The 21,359-nt window shown below is 38.2% G+C and overlaps 1 protein-coding gene across 3 annotated transcripts in view; it reads left to right on the top strand.

Annotated features, from left to right (window-relative positions):
- MAP3K5 (mitogen-activated protein kinase kinase kinase 5) overlaps positions 1-21,359 on the top strand; it is a 96,113-nt gene that overhangs the window by 68,993 nt on the left and 5,761 nt on the right. For all 3 annotated transcript variants that reach the window (XM_015284184.4, XM_046939118.1, XM_046939119.1), the window contains exons 13-25: positions 3,496-3,591; positions 4,645-4,726; positions 6,677-6,810; positions 7,712-7,839; positions 8,630-8,766; positions 9,380-9,485; positions 10,393-10,550; positions 11,221-11,398; positions 12,434-12,454; positions 13,157-13,334; positions 13,439-13,607; positions 16,451-16,636; positions 19,605-19,710. In XM_015284184.4, the coding sequence (XP_015139670.1) occupies positions 3,496-3,591; positions 4,645-4,726; positions 6,677-6,810; positions 7,712-7,839; positions 8,630-8,766; positions 9,380-9,485; positions 10,393-10,550; positions 11,221-11,398; positions 12,434-12,454; positions 13,157-13,334; positions 13,439-13,607; positions 16,451-16,636; positions 19,605-19,710 (1,679 nt within the window). The remainder of the gene's footprint in view (positions 1-3,495; positions 3,592-4,644; positions 4,727-6,676; positions 6,811-7,711; positions 7,840-8,629; positions 8,767-9,379; positions 9,486-10,392; positions 10,551-11,220; positions 11,399-12,433; positions 12,455-13,156; positions 13,335-13,438; positions 13,608-16,450; positions 16,637-19,604; positions 19,711-21,359) is intronic.

The raw sequence follows: 21,359 nt of genomic DNA on the forward strand, positions 1-21,359 counted from the left end.
TTCAGTGTGGTTTGGGTTTTGGTTACAGCATGTTTTTGTGTGCTTCTAAAAAAAGAATGTATTTATTGCCCAATTTTGATATATTTTTTGGCTTTATTAAACTCTGCTGTGGTTAGTGCTGTTTTGGTGTACTCTCCCTCATTTGTTATTGAAACTGTCAATAGTCATTTAATTTGTCTACTAAGATTCCAATCTGTTCATCTGCCCTTGGAAAACTGTAAAATGAGTCAACCGAGCCAAGAGTGAATTCTTAGAAGACTCAGTGGCTGCCTCCATGAGGACCTGAAGGGGGAAATCTTTCATCTTACGCAGTTGTAAGACCAAGTAAATCTATTTTTCAAACATGCAGTCTTCTGATTGTCATCTTTTTCAGTATTTTTATACAATTTTCTTCCTGGCTTTATGAAGGTGGATATTTTTGTGGGTGGAACGTCCTTCAGAACCAGACCTGCTTCTGATTTATTTTTGTATCCAGAATATTTTTTTTACTCCTTTGAAGCCCTAGATGTAAAGCTGTCTAGGAAGGGAAAATTCCCAGCCCCATGAGGATTCTTTGCCTCTCTAGACTAAGAACCAGCTTTAGAGATTAATGTAAGAGAGAGTCTTTGTACATGCTCCTGAAAGCTTTTTCAACAAAGACCCTTCTAAATATTTACTGTCTCTTCTGCCCTGCTGCCAAGAGACATCTGGCAGTGAAATGACTAATTTTTTAGGTAAATATTTTAAGGAAATAATTGAGAGGTCACTTATTCTGTGTGATCTTTATCAACCACTGCAATCAGCATCTCATTTCATGAGTAATACAGTTTAGCGCTCAGGAGTTTCAAAGGAACTTGAACATAGTGCTGAATCACACTCTTCCTGCAGGCAATCATTGTTATTGGGTTTATCTTTAATAATATTAATAATAAAAATTTAAACCATCACTGAGTAGCAATTTGTGTTCTAACATAAATAACTCTGCTTTCATTTTTTGCCTTCTTGGCCTCTCAAATGCAAATGTTTATTATTGAATTGGGCCAAGAAGTATGGCTAATCCTTAAAGGCTTCATCAGAGCTTTTGGACCCCAGCTGCTTCCCCAAGGTGCTTTGCATCACTTTCTCCAGGTATCAAGAAAACTCCCTAGTATTTGTCAAATAAACAAGAAGATGCCATCTATTTTTCAAGTTTAAAAATTAAAACTTAAGTTGCAGGATGAAGCTGGTAGATGGACTACAAGTTGGAATCTTCTTGATGTTCAGGATAAGTCCTGAACTGTGGAAATAGCTGCTACTTGTGTTGTTTCCACAGGAGAGTGCCTCAGGGATCGTGATGATAGATGTTGCATTAGAAACACAGTGACTTTTTTTTCCCCATAGTTTAAGAATTAACAAGGATGTTAATTTTCCATCCTGACTTCACTGAACTTGGAATCTTGTCAGGCTACTTAGTTGTTGGAGTAGAAGGTGTCTCTTTCCTCATTTCTGGAAAATAGAAATCCGCGAAGCTGCATTTCTGTGGTTTCTGCCAATGCTTGGCTGTTTTATCTGTTGCTTCATCTAGAATTGTTAGGAAGCAGTAGTTACAGGATTTGCAGTATTTGTCATCAGCTAATGGGAGTTCTGTATGCATGTGATTTGGGCACAAGGCCACATTACATTGTGTTTCCCTGCTTATCTTTTGAAACTTGCAATTTCAGCTCCAATTCTGCTGTCATAGAAGTCGGTGAGTGTTAGACGCACTCGATAACTCTGAAAATGAGGTGTTTCCTGAGAAAATTTATCCCTTTTCTTCTTATAGCTTGATATTTCTTGTCTTCCTTTCTTCAAATTAACAACTTTTTTTTTTTTCAGGGAAGAAAACAGTGCATATAAACATATATAAATATTCACTTAAAGGCCTTGCACCTGTATGAATTTACCTGACCTTAGTGTACATGCTACGTTTTTACCTATCTATTCAGTACTGTCTTAAGTGGCTTTTGTACATGTTGGGTTAGTAAAATGTTTCCATTCACCTGGAGCTTTTGATGAATTAGTAATATCACCGCGAATAACTCTCCATATCTGTAGAGTTTGTGCATATTCTTGAAAAACTTGATGAATTAAGCCAGGGACAGTGACTGTCTTTCCAGATGTGTACAGTGCTTAGCACATAGGAATTTTTCTTGGCAAAAACAGGTGAGTGACAGCACCTAAAGTGACTATAGCGAAGTAGTGATCAATTCGTCTTGTCATAAGTAGCTTTGTGAAATACATGTCTCCAATTTGTCTGAAGAGCTGTTTCTTTATCAAAAGCTCTTGCAAGGGATGTGAAGTAAAGGAATCATAAAAGAGAAGCAACAGTCAAGCAACCAGATGTATTAAATCTTGAAAATTACAAATATTTCCTGACATCTAAGAAAAAATTCTTCAGTGCAGTATAGAATACCGTTCTGCTTTATTTTGCATAAATAAATAAATAAATCCCACAATAGATATCTTGATCTGACTAAAAATAAGTTGATTTCATTAGCAGCATGGCTTCTGTATTGTATCTTGAGAACGATAATATGCAGTCTTAATTTGTTCCAGTTTCAAATAATTTTTAATATTGCCTTTAAGGAGCAAAATAGTTACATGTATGTTTGAAAAAAATAAAAATAATCTAGCAAATGGATATCTTTCAAAATCTGCAGCCTACATTAGGTGGAAAATTGACAACTGTGCCAGAGTCTCAGAGTCTGTACCTCTTCTGCTCTTCTGTTGAAGCATCTATGCATTCATAAGAAAATGGCTTGCGTATCTCTTTATAATATTTGTACTCCCATTTGTAACAGATAAAAGCAAAAGTGAAGAAGGGGTAGGCAAGATTGGCAAAGTTGTTTGTCTCATTTCTATTTTATTTATGATGCTGACCTAATTTGGAAATATTTTTCCATTATACTATCACTTTACCAATTCCTAAGGAATCAATCAGAAATCTTCACATTCGAGAGTGAGCTGTGACTGATTTCTAAAGGGGGAATAATTCACAATTTGAGTTCCAAGCTTTCTAATGTGATCCTGAAGTGATCTTTCATCCTGGTTTCGAGATCAGCATTTACCTAAATGCATTGCAAAGAAAAATGACTCGCATCAATAGAAATAATCCTGTTAACTTATCATAGAAACATAGAATGGTTTGGGTTAGAAGTAAACTTTAAGATCACCTAGTTCCAACCCCTCTGCTATAGGCAGGGTCACCTCCCTCTAGACCAGATTGCTCAAAGCCCCATCCAGCCTGGATGGAACTTTTGTTCTGACTTTTGTGGGTGCAATGTATGAACTAGGGGACAAAGAGAATGACAGCAGACAGATGGATGTGAACTTTGAAGGATTTAAGAATGTGATTTCACTGTAAGGAAAGACTGTGGCTTTTCATGTTTTATCTGGTGCTTTCTGACCACACTTGTGTTGGTCTGTATGGTTTGACATAGGTGGCAGAATCCCAAATGCGTTTTTCCAATAACATGTTCTGCTTGGCTGTTCTTACAGCATTTCGAAGTTTGAAGAACGGTGCTGTTTTCTGTATGTGCTGCACAATTCTGATGACTTTCAGATCTATTTCTGCACGGAAGTTCATTGTAGAAGGTGTGTCACAGTTATTTCAAAAACCACTCTGTGCTGAGGTATGCGGTGTCTGTATGTACAGCAGGGGCTGTTTCAGAACTGTGGTTAGAGTTGGTGACAAGTGAGGATGCTCAAACCATCTTTTATGTGAAAGTACAGTACTCCCCCAGAGATGCATGAGCTTTGGAGGGTCAAAGAACAAACTCAGACAAATATTAGAAACATATAATTACAAACTTCTTTTAAACTAATCTTGGAGTATTATTTCTCTATATTTGTCATATTAAGGCTTATTACAAGTATGTGTTACCCCTAGTTGAACAAAGCAGCCTAAACTTACAAACGAACTTTTTGCAGCGGCACTATTTGGGGTAATAATGATTTAGGAAATCTAGTGAAGGTTTTTGCTTTAGTGTACTTAAAATTTTATTTTTCATTACAAACAAACAACCTTGATGTCCTCTATGTTACTGTCATGATTATATGATTGTATCAATAGCCCTCTAACAAAGTTGGCAGGTGTTTGTTGCACAAAATTAGTAGTTTCTTTCCTGCTCTAAGCTGTGCTTCTGCTCTATAAGCTTGAGGTCTGAAGTCTTGAATTGGTCCAGAAGGCATTCTTGGAGAGGCTGTCTTGTATATTTGTACTTAAAAAGGCTGCAACTTTACTGAAAATTACTGTGTCACTTCATGACAATGAACATGACTACCTCAAACATTAGTCCCTACCTTGTCTTCTCATCAGTTCTAGTCTGTGTAGGTTCTTCTACCATTTTTCTTTCCATTCATATTTCAACGTTACTCAGAAGATAAGTAAGAAGTGTGCTTTCAAAGAAGGACAGGCCATATGTAATAGTAGTACCTTTCTTCTTTTCTTTTTTTCTTTTTATTTTTCTTTTTATTTTTTTATTTTATTTTTTGCAGACAAGGAAACTTTTACACTCAGTTTATGCTTACTATACTTAAATCTTTTGGTTCATTCAACACTTCAGTGAGATGCGTTCTCCATATCCCCATGCAGTCTTGAGTATGTAGTTGCATTTCTTTAAATTTTGCTTTACTTGCTTTCAAAAGGTTTTTTGACATGGTGAACAGCATCACTGAAGAAATAGGGAAATCTACAGAGGAAGGAGAATGCGATGGAGACTCCCTGGAGGTATTTATTTATTTTAGCTTAATTTCAAAGCATCATTTCAACTATTTTGAGCTTCTAGTAGTTTGACTGAAGGGAGTAAATTACTCATCCCTTCACTGGAAGAAGTCAGACAAAAATACAGTTTACAAAATTTTGTCATCTAGTGTTTATAAGTTAATGATTTGTCTTAATGCTCATTTGTAGGTTTTATAACCAACTTGTACTTCAGTTATCATACTCGCTTGAGGAAGTACTCAACCCAAGTTCTCAATAATTGCACTTTATTACAGAGTGATTCTTGCTATAGTTACTTCAGGGTGTAGTCACAGTCAGGCAATATTAGCATCTGTTTAAATTTGAAAGGTTGTTGTCTATTTCATGCATCACTGCAATTGTGTACACTTACATTATTGGCAGGACATCTGCACAACAAACAAGGATGTAATTGTGGTAGGGGAAGGCTTGTGCGTGCTAGTTATGATACGTGTGGGCAAACATGGCAATGAACTGCAAAAACAAATCAGATGTTCATGTTGGTGCTGCTGGGAGTCAGTCATTCTTCCCTTAGCTCTCTAACGCACATTGAATCTTAGAATAAAAGAATCACAGAATCATAGAATGGCCTGGGTTGAAAAGGATCAAAAGATCATCTAGTTTCAACCCCACTGCTGTGGGCAGAATTGCCAACCACTAGACCAGGCTGCCTAGAGCCACATCCAGCCTGGCCTTCAATGCATCCACAGATGCCCTGCTTCTGCTGTCACCCATGTTAGCTAAGTTACAACTTGCACGTGTATGCCATTACTTGCTGTATTCTCACCTTGATTTCCTCTCTGATCATACACATAGTTGAGAAGCGAATAGAAGGCCATTAGGTGTAATGAAGCACCTGGTGTTTAAACGGCCTTTTAGGTGACAGGAAACAGCAAAATATTTAGGACTGTGTACCAAAGTGCTAGAGACAACCAAAACTAACCGAAAAAAAGTCAGTACTGTATAATGAATCCAGCTCCCTGTCCCCGTTTTCATGTTGATGTTTTCATAATACAACTGAAATTGGAGATGGGACAAACAGAAATCTCTAGAGAGGGTTGTGGAATAGTAAAATACCCCAAAATGAGAAACTGAAAAAAGCAGAGGGTCGCGTGTTTACAGGGTGTAAGTATCTTTACAAGGAAAACTACTGAATGTTAATAGGCTCTTTAGTAAAGAAAATTGAAATGAAATAAAGAAATAAGTTAGAATTAGAGGCATGACTTCACCCTGAGAGTAATTAACTGTTTAAACATTACTAAAAGAAGGAGTTGAATTCTCTGTATCTCAGCATAAGCTCCTGGGCTGAGCATGGGAGCAATGAAGTGAAATTATGTCTGCGTTACACAAGAGGACAGATGAGATAATCTAATGACTATTTCTGGATTGTCTTTAAACTCTTTGAAATTGTAATTCAGCTGAAACCGTGTAACTATGCACTGCAATCCTGACTAACCTTCGTTGGCACACTTTGCTGTCTGACCTGGCACTGGCCGGGTTGGTTTTGTTGGTTTTGGAAGATGCGGTCAGGTCAGGAGAGCGTCTGGGATAAATTGCATCCTGCCGCGCTTTGCGTGTCTGTGGAAGCTGAAGTTCTCAGCTGGGTGCAGAGTGCCCTCTGTCGTCTTCTGTTGCCTTTTCATGGCCTGCCAGCAGAACTGCAGGTGCTATTAAAAGATGTAACTACACAGAACAGAAAATTAGCTCGGCTTGTCACGCTTACCTGGAACGGCTGTCTTAGAAGCCAAGGCTTTCCATAAGTTCAGTGGAGAGTTATAAGCACGTTGGTATGGTATCCAAGTTGCCACCTTGAAGTATTTTTCCACTCTTCTGTGGTGCACAGAAAGGAACTAGTATGCTAGATGCCTTTGTTGTCCATAGATTAATTAAATCTTATCCCTGTGTTTCATTTAATTGAGGTGTTTGTTTTGTTTTCAGTATGACTATGAATATGATGAAAATGGCGAGCGAGTCGTCCTGGGGAAAGGAACTTACGGCATTGTGTATGCAGGACGAGATTTGAGCAATCAAGTCAGAATCGCTATTAAAGAAATCCCAGAGAGAGATAGCAGGTATAGTAACTGAGTCTCATTCCAAATCTTGTGCATTATGTGTTCTCATTAAGCAATTGAGTGAACCAGTTTGCTGATCAAAAAGTATCTCATCTACAGTGCTGCCAACAAATTGTGGTATGAAATGATATCCCCTACCTCTCTAAGTAGTCATAGCTACATTGTGGAGCGGTTTATGCTTGCAACAACTGAGAATTCGTTTTCTGGTTCTGGCACGTGTGGTTTGTAACATTTTTTCTTTCCAAAAGAAATGTTGTAAAACAGAACTTCACTCAAAAGCCATGTGAAAGCCCCATCTTCTCTTCTCTATGTGTATAAGAATGTTCTTATAAAAGAACTTCTGACTTTCATAATTGGCATAATTCTTTACAACTTTGATCCTGAATTGTTGATAAATACGTTTTCTTTTGCTGTTCGTGCATGTTTTGTTAGAAAGCCCCTTAACACTAGAATCAAACATGTGGAATGATCTTTTTGCCCACGCTTTGTAACGCATTGACTTTGTATGTATAATACCCCACCTCATTTATAAAAGTTACCGTGTGAAGGCCGGATGTGTGATACCCACTGCACTTTCATATCTTGAAGTTTGTAGTGTGTGGCTTTTTGAATATATAATTCCTACAAATATTTTGAGAAGTCTAACCATGATTTTTTTTCAAATAGAACTGAGTTTATATATATATAAAAAAAAAAAACAAACCTGCAGTTAATTATTTTACTTTTTTTTTTTACTCTCTGGTGATTATAACCACCAACGTCAAATGTGTTTAACAGATAATATTGTATTCACAGTATGTCAGAGTAAATGTGTTTCCCAAGACCTAAAATAGAACTAAACATCTACATAAACGTTCTTCCTGAAGCTCAATATTATAGAAATTGTTTCATTTCTTTCTAGGTACTCCCAGCCTCTGCATGAAGAAATAGCTTTGCATAAGCATCTCAAACACAAGAACATTGTGCAGTATTTGGGGTCTCTTAGCGAGAACGGTTTCATTAAGATATTCATGGAGCAGGTGCCTGGAGGTAAGTTGTGGAGGCTGGCTTGGTACCTGGTTTGTTTCCTAAGACTTTAAAAATGAAAGAGCTATCACACTGCAGTTAAGATACACCACATTTGCATGAAATGTCCTTTAGTATTTCTTTCTTGAATTAATGAGGAAAAAAACTGTAAGGCTTTTCAAATCATTTGAATCCTCTTGATCAGGGTTTGGGTAGGACATGCTTCAGCTACAGCTCAGATCATTGCTGTGGCAGATGATCAGAAGCCATCCTAATAGGAAGACTGTAGTTATTCTTAGATAGCTGAGCCCCCTTCAAGTATGGAACACAAGAGGATTGTGGCTACTGACTGTTGCTTCTGTTTGATAAGGGAGAACTTACAGCAGCCAGACATAATAAAAACCTCTTTTACTAGGTTTGGCTTTTTGAGAAGTTGTGGATTTTGTGTATGTAGAAAGCTGTGCATGTGAACACCAGCCCTTTTTTGCTGTTTCATGACATACCTCATGAGCAACTTCTCCCCAGGCACAAGAGGGAGACGAGTGTGTTCATTACATGGTTTCCAGTCTGCCTGCTTGAGAGAGTGTGTATTTCTGTGCTGCAGCCAAGACCTGTGGAGATAATTACTCTCTTTTTAATTAGTGAGGCAGGTGATGATGCAAGAAAGTATTTCTAGGAGAGGCCTTTGGTTATAGAAGAGGTACCTATGCTTGTTTTGGTATTGCTTGTTGTTGTTGCTTTGTTTCTTCTTTGGGGAAAAAGGTAGGGTTTAATTTGGTTTTACTCTCATTTTTTTCCCTCTCCAAAATTATAGGCAGCCTTTCTGCTCTTCTACGATCAAAATGGGGACCATTAAAAAATAATGAGCAGACAATTGGCTTTTACACTAAGCAGATTCTCGAAGGATTAAAATACCTCCATGATAATCAAATAGTGCATCGAGACATAAAGGTGAGAATTTGCTGAGATTAAGCCTGGTGGTGTAACTGTATAACCTATTTATTTGTTCTGTAATTTAAAAGCTTTTTCCTGAAAGCTATTCACTTTCACAGACCTTCTCTGCTATTCCATGGATTAGCTAAGTGAGCTGTTGTAATTCAAATCTGCACAAACAAAGTGTTTCATTTTGTTTAGGAAAATTGGCAGAGCCACATCAAATGTGAGAAAGTGGGCATTTTTGCTTCTGTTTTCAATGATATGATTGAGCTTTCATACAAACATATCAGAAATGATGAAGACTGTGAGTGGGGATATCAGCAGCTTATTTTCCAAGGAGATTCTAGATTTTTTTTAAGGTTTTTTTGTTTGTTTGTTTGTTTTTAAGATGTTTGTCGTAGTACTATTTAACCGGATTCCTGTAGATGGAGAGCTTCACTTTGCAATGAAGTTTCTGATAATGACATTACATAAGGCAGGATTGCAATTGATTACTCACCCATCATATGTTAAAGAGCCTGAGGAAGTAATTGTTGCTCACAAAAGAATGCATTCTAGAAATAGGTGATGCAAGAAGTCTTGAGATGAATAGAAAAAAAATAATTACTCTGAATGCTTTGTTCCTCAGGGTGATAACGTGCTTATCAACACTTACAGTGGAGTGTTAAAGATTTCAGACTTTGGAACTTCAAAGAGACTTGCGGGAATCAACCCTTGTACTGAAACTTTCACTGGTATGTTCCCAGAAGAGATTCTTTCCTCACTCCAACTGTGAGCATAGGGTCAGATTCCATAGGCACTTAACTTTCATTGACTTAAGATCAATACGAAAGGTCACTGCAAGAATATGCTCATTTAGGTATACTTAATCGTGAGCTGTGCACTGTTCAGAGAGAAAAGTTCAGTTTTAGACACAGAATTCCTCTACAACAGAAGAGCACTGTCTTTCCTATGGCATATTTGAGTCTCTTCTGTGCACATGGCTTCTTGTGCTGACCCAGGGCTAACATTTTTTTCCTTCTATTGCTGGTTTGGATATCCCGGCATCGAGTACAAGGCCTGTCATTAACTTAATCCTCTTTCTGCTTGATAATTCAATTTGGATTTACTGTAGTGCCACTGCAGGATTTAAATGGCTGCTCCAGATGAAAAATGACCATTATTTTAATTCTTTTCCTTGTTAAATTTCTGTTCTAAATGGAACAGAATGCAGAATGCTGTCAGGATGATTCCCTTCAGAATAGTGTTCATAATGCATGCTCAATTCCCTACTACTCAATTCTGAATAATCTTCCTTATTTTACTCTTAATATACACACATAACAGAGTGTGTATATATATATATATGTGTGTGTGTAATCTGTGGATTATTGAAACCTCTGATAATCTTTGTGGATATTGAAAAGAGATATTGTCAGATCAGTACATGATATCAGATGCTTTTAGCACAAGTAATATTTTGAACAGTATTTTAAGTTTCATGTTGAATGCATCTGGAAACTTTTAATTCTTATTTTGAATAATAGAGTACTTCTGTTAACTCTCCTGATATCATTCACTGCCCTCTTATTTTGCTTGTCTTATGTAGATACTTGTATGTTTCATGCATCTAAATAACGAAGAAGGGTGTGTTTTGAACAGGTACCCTTCAGTATATGGCACCAGAAATAATTGACAAAGGGCCTCGTGGTTATGGGAAGGCTGCAGACATCTGGTCTTTGGGATGCACTATCATTGAGATGGCCACAGGGAAACCCCCGTTTTATGAACTGGGAGAACCGCAAGCAGCTATGTTTAAGGTCAGACATCTTCCTTGTACATCACACGCTGGTTTTTATAAACACAGGAAATCTTGTGACTGTTTTGGAAAGGCTGGAACTGGAAGGAAAAGAAGATAAAGGAAATACTTGGGTAATGAGGATGCTAAGAAGAATGAGCTGATTCATCTGAGAGCGAGTGCTGGGTAGTTTTGAAGACAGTAAGGGAGCAGTAGCAGCTATTCACAGGAAAAAAGGAAAAAAAAAAGGGCTGAGAAAAGCAGTTCCAAGTTCCCTGCTTTGCAAAAGCCTCTCTTGGGAATTGGATTTTTCAATGTAACTGAATAATCACATAGTTTGTAATAATTTTGTTCCTTGAATTAATCAAGTACTTGAGCAAAGATAATATCAAAACTCAATATACCACTTTTGCTATCTAAAAACGTTTTGATCATAAAATCACAGATTGGTTTGGATTGGAAGGGATCTTTAAGATCACCTAGTTCCAACCCCCTGCTATAGGCAGGGACACCTCCCTCTAGAGCAGGTTGCTCAAAGCCCCATCCAGCCTGGCCTTGAATGCTTCCAGGAAGAAGCATCTACAACTTCACTGGGCAACCTTCTCACCACCCTCATGATGTTATTTAGTATTAGAGAAAATAACAGTGCAAGCCATTGTTGGTTTTTTTTCTTTCCCTTTGTTTTATGCCAGGTGGGAATGTTTAAAATCCACCCAGAGATTCCTGAGTCCATGTCTGCAGAAGCCAAGTCATTCATACTGCGTTGCTTTGAACCAGATCCTGACAAACGAGCTTTTGCTCATGAGCTCCTTGTAGATGAATTCTTGAAGGTTTCAAGCAAAAAAAGAAAATCCCCATCAAAACTCTCAGGTAAAGAATTTCTATCTCATAAATGCTATTGTTCCCTAAAACTGGTGTTTCGGCCTTTAAGATGGAGATGGAAGATCTCCATCCCAGGTGAACGTTCAATTGTAATCTTTTGTTCCAGCTGCAGAAAGACTGTTACAGCAGAATTCTGCTAGTGTGTTGTGAGATGATTTATATAAACATTTCTAATAAGGTTTAAGAATAAAATTAGAATAGTTTCATTTGAAAGGGACCTACATAGATCGTGTCCAGCTGTTAAACTACTTGGAGACTGACCTGAAGCATGTCGTTAAGAGTCATCTTGATAATGCTCTTTAAACACTGATAGGCATGGGGTGTCAACTCCTCCTTCCTCTCTAGGAAGCCTGTTCCAATGTCTAACTACTAACTCATTGGCAAAGAACCTTTTGCTAATGTCTAGTCTGAGCCTCCCATCATTCAACTTTGAGCCATTGCCACATATCTTGTCACTTGATACCAGGGAGGAGAGACGAGCAGTTCCCTCTCCACTACCCCTAAACGTTTTTGTCTGTTTGTTTATTTATTAAAAATCTGCGTATGTTTTCATTCAAAGAATGTTTCCATAGAGTGCATCTTATATAATGTTATAGCATGATATTGAGCCTCAGGAGTGTTCTACGTGAGCAAAATTCTTTGTCCATAGCAATCTGCATTATTTTTTTTCTACACTCATTCCCTGCAGTGTTCTACATTACGGAATGTAACTAAGAGCTTTGAGAATTTGAATTCTGTATTTTATGTTTGCGCATATGAAAAATATTCTCTATAATTTGAGCATGATGCCAAAAAGAAGAAAAAATACCATGTAAAGGAGATGGTATTGGATGAGGACTTTTCACATGCTTGCTTTGTTGGTTTTTTGGATTCAAAATCATTTTAAATGGCAATAAATCATACTTCTATAGTAAGAATTGCAGGTAGGAGCGTCCAGCTAGTCCATAAAAATTAGAAGTGAGTGGTTTTTTTCTGTGTTATTTTAGCATGTATAACTTTTTTTTCTTTGCCTTTCTCCCACAGTTCTTTCAGCTAACACAAATGGTGAGTTTTAACATACTTTCTCAATCAAAGCATAAATATGTAGATACTGTGGTTATTGCTCGTTCTGGTATCATTTGTCACACAAAATCCTTGCAAAGAGAGGTGGGCACAGTTACGAAAATAAGTGACCCTTCTCTGTTAGGAAACTCTAATTCACTGTGCAAATTAAAAACACCGTCTGTGATTCTGTCTTGGCTGAATTGTCTAGGCAGGTGGGTGATGTGGGCTTGAAGAACAGGGTTGTTATAGGATCCCTTAGTGGAAATCTGAACGGGAAACAAAAGGGCTGTTTTGTTTTAGTAGAGCCAAGGTTTGTGGAGAAGGATGTGTAGAATTTAAATCAGTGGAATGTGGGTATGTGGCTTAACCTATAGAAACACTTTGTTACTGATCAGAGCACATAGTAATGATACATGATGGACATTCACTCCAATGTCAATGTTCTGGAAATGAGCTTGCAAAGAGCCCAGTGTTTCCATATATCAATAACATTTTCAGTAAAAATGTAGCTGAAGATAATTGTATTCCAGAAGTACAAGATTTAGAAGTCTTCTGCTAATGTTTTTTGTTTGTTTGTTTTAATATTTTATATTGGTGTGGGGGAAGGCATTCAGAATTTCTGTTTTTCTGAAAGAATAACCTTCTTTGCTTCAGGACTGTGTTGGTGCTGTTAAATTTCCATTTCTAAATATCCTTTAATAGAGTATCTTCGGAGTATATCCTTACCTGTTCCTGTTCTGGTGGAAGATACAAGTAGCAGCAGTGAATATGGTTCTGTCTCACCTGATACAGAGTTGAAAATTGATCCATTCTCTTTCAAAACAAGAGCAAAATCCTGTGGAGAAAAAGATGGGAAGGGAATCCGGTCCCTTTTTCTGAGGTACAGTACTGCTATCCAGAATTAATGTTAAATAGTAGATTAGGAACTACTGCATTGTGATTGCATTTTATAAAGTTTCTTTTCACTGAGTGCCTTTTCTTCAGCATCCCAGATGAAAATTTTGAGGATCACAGTGCACCTCCTTCACCTGAAGAGAAAGATTCTGGATTTTTCATGCTGAAGAAGGATAGTGAGAGGAGAGCCACCCTTCACAGGATACTGACTGAGGACCAAGAGAAGGTGGTGAGGAACTTGATGGAAGCTTTGGCTCAGGTAAAGTAATTTCAAAAGGTAGAAAAAAAAATGGAGTTTGAAGACTACAATTACCTGAAAATTTCAAATCTACGCATAATAATAATAAAAACCTACTTGATTAAACTAGAAAGCATATACAATGTAAGCTTTCACAGTTTATTGCTTTATTGAAGCTAATAAAAACAGGCTCTGATGTTATGTTTATCCTACATCGGATGTGCCTTTTCTGCTGCTCATAAATACGATTTGAACACCTGGATACTGGTTTTTGTAGAGTTCCATCTTCTAGTTGTTGAGTTTGATGGAGAAAGAGTTAGACCTTTTGGTCTGCTCTGGTCTTAGGTTACTGTGAAGAAAAGAGTAGAGTTATTGATACACCGTTGTCTTCCAGCCAAGAGCCATAAAAGGAGAAAGATAGAAGTAGTCAGAAAATAAACTGCCTCTTCCTCACAGTGGTTGGAGCCACATAGGGAGGGGAGAGAGGATGGAGTAGAGTAGTGGGAGATACAGCAAAATAATTGCAGAATGACCTTTTGGTGCTGCTTTGTGGCAATGACTCATTATGATGTATCAGTTCAGGATGACACCAAATAAATTACAGGTCATCACAACACTGTTAGATGTTGCAACACAGAAACTGGATGACAGGTTTTTTTGTTCTTTTTGTAATGTGTATGTTAGTAGTTAATTGACTCACTTCATTTTCAAGGCTGTGTATTGCTAGTCTAAAACTTATTTGTGTAAAATGTGGCAAGTCATCTTTTAAAGATAGCATTGCTAGAGCAACTGATGCAAACTATTATGATTCTTACGCGTGTAGCACAGCTAATGTAATTGGAAATTGTTCCTATACAGAAAAAAAGCTTCTAACTCATGGGGGAAAGTGAAGGTGGGGGAAATCACAGCAGTTGTCCTGGTAACTATACTCTATACAAAGTGTTAAAATAAAAGGCAACAAGAGAGATGCTAGCGATCCATGCTATGCAGGATAGCTGCTGTAACAACACAGTTGTCAGCACACACACGAAAGTAATAATCAAAGAGACTGTGAGAAGCTGAAACAACCACAAAATCCAAAGATGATGCTTATTTCATATATCTTCTCCTGTAGTTCCCACCAAACACTGCTGGGAGAATAACGGTGTTCCTCAGATGGTGCTGGAACAGCCCAAGATAGGGGCCAGGGAATGTGGAGTTGTAGTGTCAGAGTTTAAAGCCCAGCTGGGTGGGACTATCAGCACTTCAGAAGGATGAGGAACTTTGACTCCCAAACACACTTTTCTGTCACAGTTTGTGCCTTGTCAAAGATCACAAAACTTACTCAGACCACCAGAAAGCAGTGCTAACTGCAGTTAAGGGGAAGCTGATCTGGATTCCTGTTACACCTTGCTTTAAAAGCAAGAAAGTACCAGTAGATGGAAGCCTGACCTGCTTGTTAGGCCTCATCAGGATTTAGGCTTTGGTAGTACTTCTCCCTTCATGAGAAGTTTTTGTAAGAATAATTTCAACAAAACAGTCACTGTGGGTGAGGGCTAGGGCAGGAGAATGACCCTCCCCTAAGTAAATCTCTGTTTCTTGTTAGGGAGCCATACTGGCTACCATGTCCCCAAGGTGCCGTTGATGGACTTGGAACCTTCTAGTTCAAGGGCTGCGGTGTGTTCTGTGTCCACCTATCTACCCTAATGGCTGTTAATTATTTCCAGGAAAAGGAGACCGACTACTGCAGGGCAGAGGGTGGAGTCCGTTTCAGTATAGACAATAGTCAGGTGAATTTTCCAAATCAAAGCAAATCAAAATCAGAAGGTAGAATTTTTTGCAGAAATGGGGTGCTGTAGTCAGTGAGGTGTTTAATTGCCATAGAGCTTTTTTGTTTTTACCTTCCCCCACCAGCCAAATGATCTTGGTTTCATCCAGATCAGAATTAATTAACAGTCAAAGACTAGTTAACAAATTAGGCAAACAGAGTTCTTGACATAGCCAGCTGCAACATTCATGGCATAAAATTGACAAACAGAAGGGAACCAAACACAGAATGTCCTTCTGTTATAGAAATCAATGTTAGAAATCTTTAGTCTCTATAAGTACTTTAGTTCCTTTAGAAAAGGTGTTTAATGCTGCAGGCTGAACAAGTACTGAGGTTTTCTATCTCTGACTTAATTTTAAGGTTTGGAAATGAAATTTATATTCTATATTATACTGGAGAGTAAATAAAATGTGCTTTCTAGTTATTCATGGTCTTTATTCTGGTGAACTTCTGAGCTTTTTCTGTTTTTTGTAGCTTATGCAAAAACACAGAAACTTTCAAAGGTAGGCACTAAAATCTGTGATAGAGAAGGGAGGGATTTGTAGATTTACTTTATTAAACAGGTAAGCGTGGAAGTTCTGTACAAGAGGAAATTATATAGAAAGGAATCAGTATTTTTCCAAACCTCCTCTGTAACCACGACTAACTCCTTTTTTAAATGCAACTGTGGGATTTTGCATGTTGTCTTTCAGAGGCATTCTGAAAAGTACATGGTTGGTTTTTTGTTTGTTTGTTTTTTTAATTGCAATTCAGGGAGTAGTTTTTATTATTTAGTGCACATTATGTTCATTCATATCTCTTTCTAATACTACAGTCACACATACATAGTATGCACATACACTTCAGCAACTACTGTAAAATAAAGTCAGCTACTTTCTGGGTAGCAATCTGCAATAGCTATTGTAATCTGACCCACAGTTGCAGCTTTGCCTTAACTGTAGCATGAATTTCCAAAAATCATATTGCCAACTAACATTATTGGCTGAAGACCCTCTGGGTGTACATTTCAGAAGGTGGTTATGGAAACCATGTCTTTTCCTCTCTATTCTTTTTCCAGGGAGCCGAAGAGCCCAAGCTAAAATGGGAACATATTACAACGCTTGTTTCCAGCCTCAGAGAGTTTGTACGGTCTACTGATCGTAAAATTATTGCAACCACTCTTTCAAAACTGAAACTGGAGTTAGACTTTGACAGCCACGGTATCAGTCAAGTGCAGCTTGTGTTGTTTGGTTTTCAAGATGCTGTAAGTTGTCATTTTTACTAAATATTTTGCATGGGAAAACTGCGAAAATCTAGAAAACAGAAGTAACTGAAACTTTGTTAGCTTCTCTCCAGGATTTCTGAAACAGCAATATGTGAGAACTTTGATCTTGCAATAACAAGAAAAACAACCCACAGCCATGATTGGGTTTGCTTGCCATATGACTGTGACAGGATACAAATCCTGAACATAGCTGTTGACTTTGTTGATTAAAGGATCTTCATTCAGCACAGTTGCACAAGCTTTGTCACAATACCAAAGCAGAAAAACCTTTTTAAAAAAATCTCATTTATAGGAATTTCTGGTAAATAAGATCAACACTGACTGTCAAGCATGCCTTGTGTAAATAAGATCTCTTGAACTTGGCTTCCTTTATAAACTAATGCATTAAGTACTTCCAGGGCCTGACATAAATTTATAATTCAGATAGAATATTGATCTGAATTCTGACCCTAGAATTTTTGATTAGCATCAGAATTAGCTGCTAACCAAAGTTAGAAGCTTTTCTTATCATTCTATAATAAATAGAATAAGAAGGAAGAAAAATAGGCTTCCTTTGTGACAGCAATTAATTCAAAGTTTGTGATATCCAACAATGAGCAGCAACCAAACAGTCATATAAATACCATTTAAAAAGCTAGTGTACCAAAAGCAAATTGGTTTTGTTTGTTTTCCAGCTATGTATTCAAATGTTAGTTCACAAACAATTATGCTTCAAGCTTAAGATGAATAATTTACATGGGAGAAAACAGCTGTGCTGGGCGTCCCTATGCAGGCTGAAGTTCTGAAGTGAAAAGTGAAATGACAGTCCAAGTAGGCACTTGAGGTGGATCACTCTTGTCAGCATTTTGACCTTGTGTACTTTGAGAAAGAACAGAGGTGTCAGGAAAGATTGTACAGCGTTTAAACTGTTTGTTGCATACACCATACTGACAAAGAAGTAGACTGCCTACCAGAAAAAGCTAATATGCGAAATGAATCTGTATAAGAGAGCTTTCCTCAGAGGAAAGAAGTCTTTACTCTGGATACTCTTCGGCTCTCCGCTCTCTTTAGCTTCACATCACTTCTGTTTGGACAGCCGAAAGAAATAAACGTGTGCAAAGACCAGAAAACCAATTGATGGGGGGAAAAGAGTCTAAATATCTGTGTTGGGTTTCTGACAGATGTTGTTGGGCATCAGCTGTTTTGTGGCAACAGGCAGTTAGTGCTCTTTTCTATAAATATTTAATCTTCTGTTACCTTCATTGTTGTAAGTTGCTATTTTTAAGTTACACATTTCTCTCCCTCTACTGTTATTTAACCAGGAGAACTACAGAAAGGTCAGAGAAAAAAGATTGCTTTGTAATTAGCCAGCCTTGATTTTTTTGACATGTTAAATTTCTATAATAGAACTCTGAAATCCAGATGCGTTCCCATCTCAAGTACTGCACAGGCGGAGATATTGCTAGAAGTGAGGGAGAGCATTTCCCTTGTTCTCAGGACTTTCAACTTTGTAACCTGGGATTGCCCTCTTAATATCTAAGATGTCCTCATCAGAGCAACCGTGAAGAAAAGTTGTTTTGTGCTACAGTCTGAAAAGCTAGAAGACGTTCCTGTGTTGCTCTGTTGGTGTTGCTCTTGACAAAAATGCATTATGCTTCTTCAGTAGTTGAATAGATAGGCTTAGCTGAAGGCACCGGCCTGGGGCGGGGAGCTGCGGGCGGCACAGGGCCCTTCTGCGCAGTGTCCAACTGCCATCTTGTGGCCGCGGGGGGCAGAACTGAGAGGGAGGCCGAGGTGCTTCGGTGGGCTCTCCCTGGCTGGCAGATGAGCCCCCACCCAGCTGCTGGGTGAGAGAAAACTTGTGGGTTGAGATGAGGACTGTTTAAGCAAAGGAGGTGGAGGGACCACGTAGTGCAAAAGCAGTTGCTACCCACCAGCCTATCCCTAAGCAAAGCTCCTTTGGAAAAAGTGCCTTCGTTTTTCTTGCCGAGCGTGACGCTGTGATAGGGATTATCCATTTGGCTGGTTGAGCCAGCTGTCCTGGCTGTGTCGTGTCCCAGCTTCTTGTACACCCCTAACCTACTCACTGGCATGGCAACACGAGAAACGGAACAGGCCTTGATGCTCTGCAAGCCCTGCTCAGCTATAAATAAATATATAAACATCAGCCCTGGTTTTGTCACCAGGCCAAAACACAGCACCTTGCGGGCTGCTGTGGGGGAAATGAATTCTATGCCAGCCAACCTGGTACAGGCATCTACGTCAATCCCTGCCTTGCTGAGCACTGTTGCTTTAGGGCAGTGATAATACGGTTAATAACACTTTATTGCCTTCCAAACATGCGTAAAAGTTTTTGCAAGTGCAACTGTCTCGCTGTATGAAGTTAACAGAAGAAGGAAAGAGGTAATGGAGTCAAAATGCATCAAAATGAAGTCCTCTGACTATCTAAACTAACGTTAATTAACTGCTTTCTGAATCAAGAGGGAGTAGCATTACATAAATTCTTTGATATTTCCTACGATTATTCTTTAAAATAGTGAAGTGCTGCTCAGAGCAAGCAGAGAAAACCATACCAAGAAAAGCAACAAGGTTGATTAGCTTAAGTCACAAAGCTTCCATAATATGGTCCTTGGTATTTGTCTTGGGGCTTGCATTTTTTTTTCAGTCAGTCTGTGACTGTGAAGGTTAAATAAGCTTCAGTATCAGCCATGTGAAAGTGCCTAACACAGGAACTGGTACTTCATTTAGACAAAACTACAAAATACTTTCTGACATACAGTATTGCCAACTTCCACTGTTTTGTTAACAGTTTCTTCATTCAGTGTCAGCATGAAATGGTTCATCGACAAGCATCACTTGTTTTGATGCAACATTTATAAGTTCAAACATTTTACACAGATCTGACGTATATCATAGTATTATTAATTTGTGGAGGATATGATGGCTGACCTGGATTCTGTATTGCCAGGTCAATAAAGTTCTCCGAAACCATAACATCAAGCCACACTGGATGTTTGCGTTGGACAACATAATTAGAAAAGCTGTGCAGACAGCTATTACTATTCTGGTCCCAGGTAAGTTAGTTCATACTACTCAGCAAATATTTGTTACCTCATCTCTTTAAATGTGATTATGGTGCTTCGCTTAAGATTTTGAAACTAGCAGAGACTTTTTTCCCGTTCACTGCCTGTTTTGCAACTCTAACACTGATAAGCGTATTGTCCGTGTTACTTTGGAAAGCACTTTCCAAGATGTGTAATGTAAACAATTCTGCAACCCAGTGAGCATTAGCAGGCAAAGGTGCTCTGAGGCTGCCTTTTTTGAGGTGCATAATGCTGCTCTTGCAATCCTAAGGATGGCCAGATTGCCTAGTATGTGCTACTTTTTGGAAAACGTATATTTACACTTGCTGATGGTTGCTTTACAATGGCAAAATGAACCTGTGTTCCAAGCAAAACAAATACAGACATATTTCCCTAATATAAAAACATTCGGGGAGCTGCTGTGTGATAAATCTACTTTGTTTTATTTAAGGTAAGGGCAGCTGTTGGCCGTAGTATGTTTGGCTCAAAAGCAAGTGGCATTGAGATTAAGAGGTTAATTGGATTGAGGCATGAATGTCCCTTTTGAAAAGAAGTTTACTTGTACATTCTTGAGCATAAAGGAAAAAAAAGAACCTAGCAAAATAACCCAAAAAAGTATGTTTTGAAGTGAAGGCTAAAGGGGAGTGCTCAGCCATAAGGAGCCACAATTGAAGGAAGGAAGGAAGATTTACATAAAATGACTGAGATTAACAGATGTTGATGCAATAATAGATTTTGTAGGCATATGAGATCTTGTGTACGTATCTTACATAGCTGGTAAGTTCTGGTAGGCAGTTTAAACAGGGAATAGCAGAAAACTGTGTTCTTACAGCTTTGTGTCCATGATTTTGTGAGTGTATATCACTGCAAAGTAGGCAGTGTTCACTCGGACAGGTAGAAGGGAAGTGTGCCACTTTAACTGTTGGGAAAGGGATCTGTTTGTTATTTTCTCTCTGTATGTTTGGATACAGTTTTTTGCAAGCATCATATTCTTTTAGTGAGAGAATGCTAGATATCTCAGATATTTAGACCTCTAGATATCCAAATCTCTTAAGTTCGCAATCTCGTGTTCAGCTGCATTTATCATTTACAAGGCATACAGTTGTGCTTCTTGATAGCTGTAGCCTAAATCTAATGCAGAAGCGGTGTTAATACTGCTTTAATCAGCATTTAATAGGTATTAATATGAAGTGGTATTAGTATGATAGCTCTGTCCTCAACTACTGGAAGCAGTAGCGGTCATTCACAATAAACAAATAAATAAGAGTAGTAGTTGGTAATTCAGCAAGCCCTCAGTCAATCCTGGCGCTAAAAAGCAGATAGCATTCATACTGCAAGTTCTGACTGAGCGCAGTACTGTTTGTTCTGTGTGACCTTATATAGGGTGAATGGTAAGATTTCTGTGCAGTTTGATATTAGATGCTAGCCAAATTTGAAATCTTATTAAGCCAGATTTCTATTTCTTAAGGATTTTGAACATTCTGTAGGCTGAATCAGAACGTGCTAAGCTGTTACTCTATGGTCTGAGTGGTCTTAAACCCCTACATGATATCATCTGTTCTCTTGCTCCAGAAATTTCCAGTCTGGTTTAACCAAAGCTGTACGATCATCACTAAATAGTTTTTTGTTTTTTTTTTTTT

This window comes from Gallus gallus, chromosome 3 (assembly GCF_016699485.2).
Source record: "Gallus gallus isolate bGalGal1 chromosome 3, bGalGal1.mat.broiler.GRCg7b, whole genome shotgun sequence".
Classification (NCBI taxonomy): Eukaryota; Metazoa; Chordata; class Aves; order Galliformes; family Phasianidae; genus Gallus; species Gallus gallus.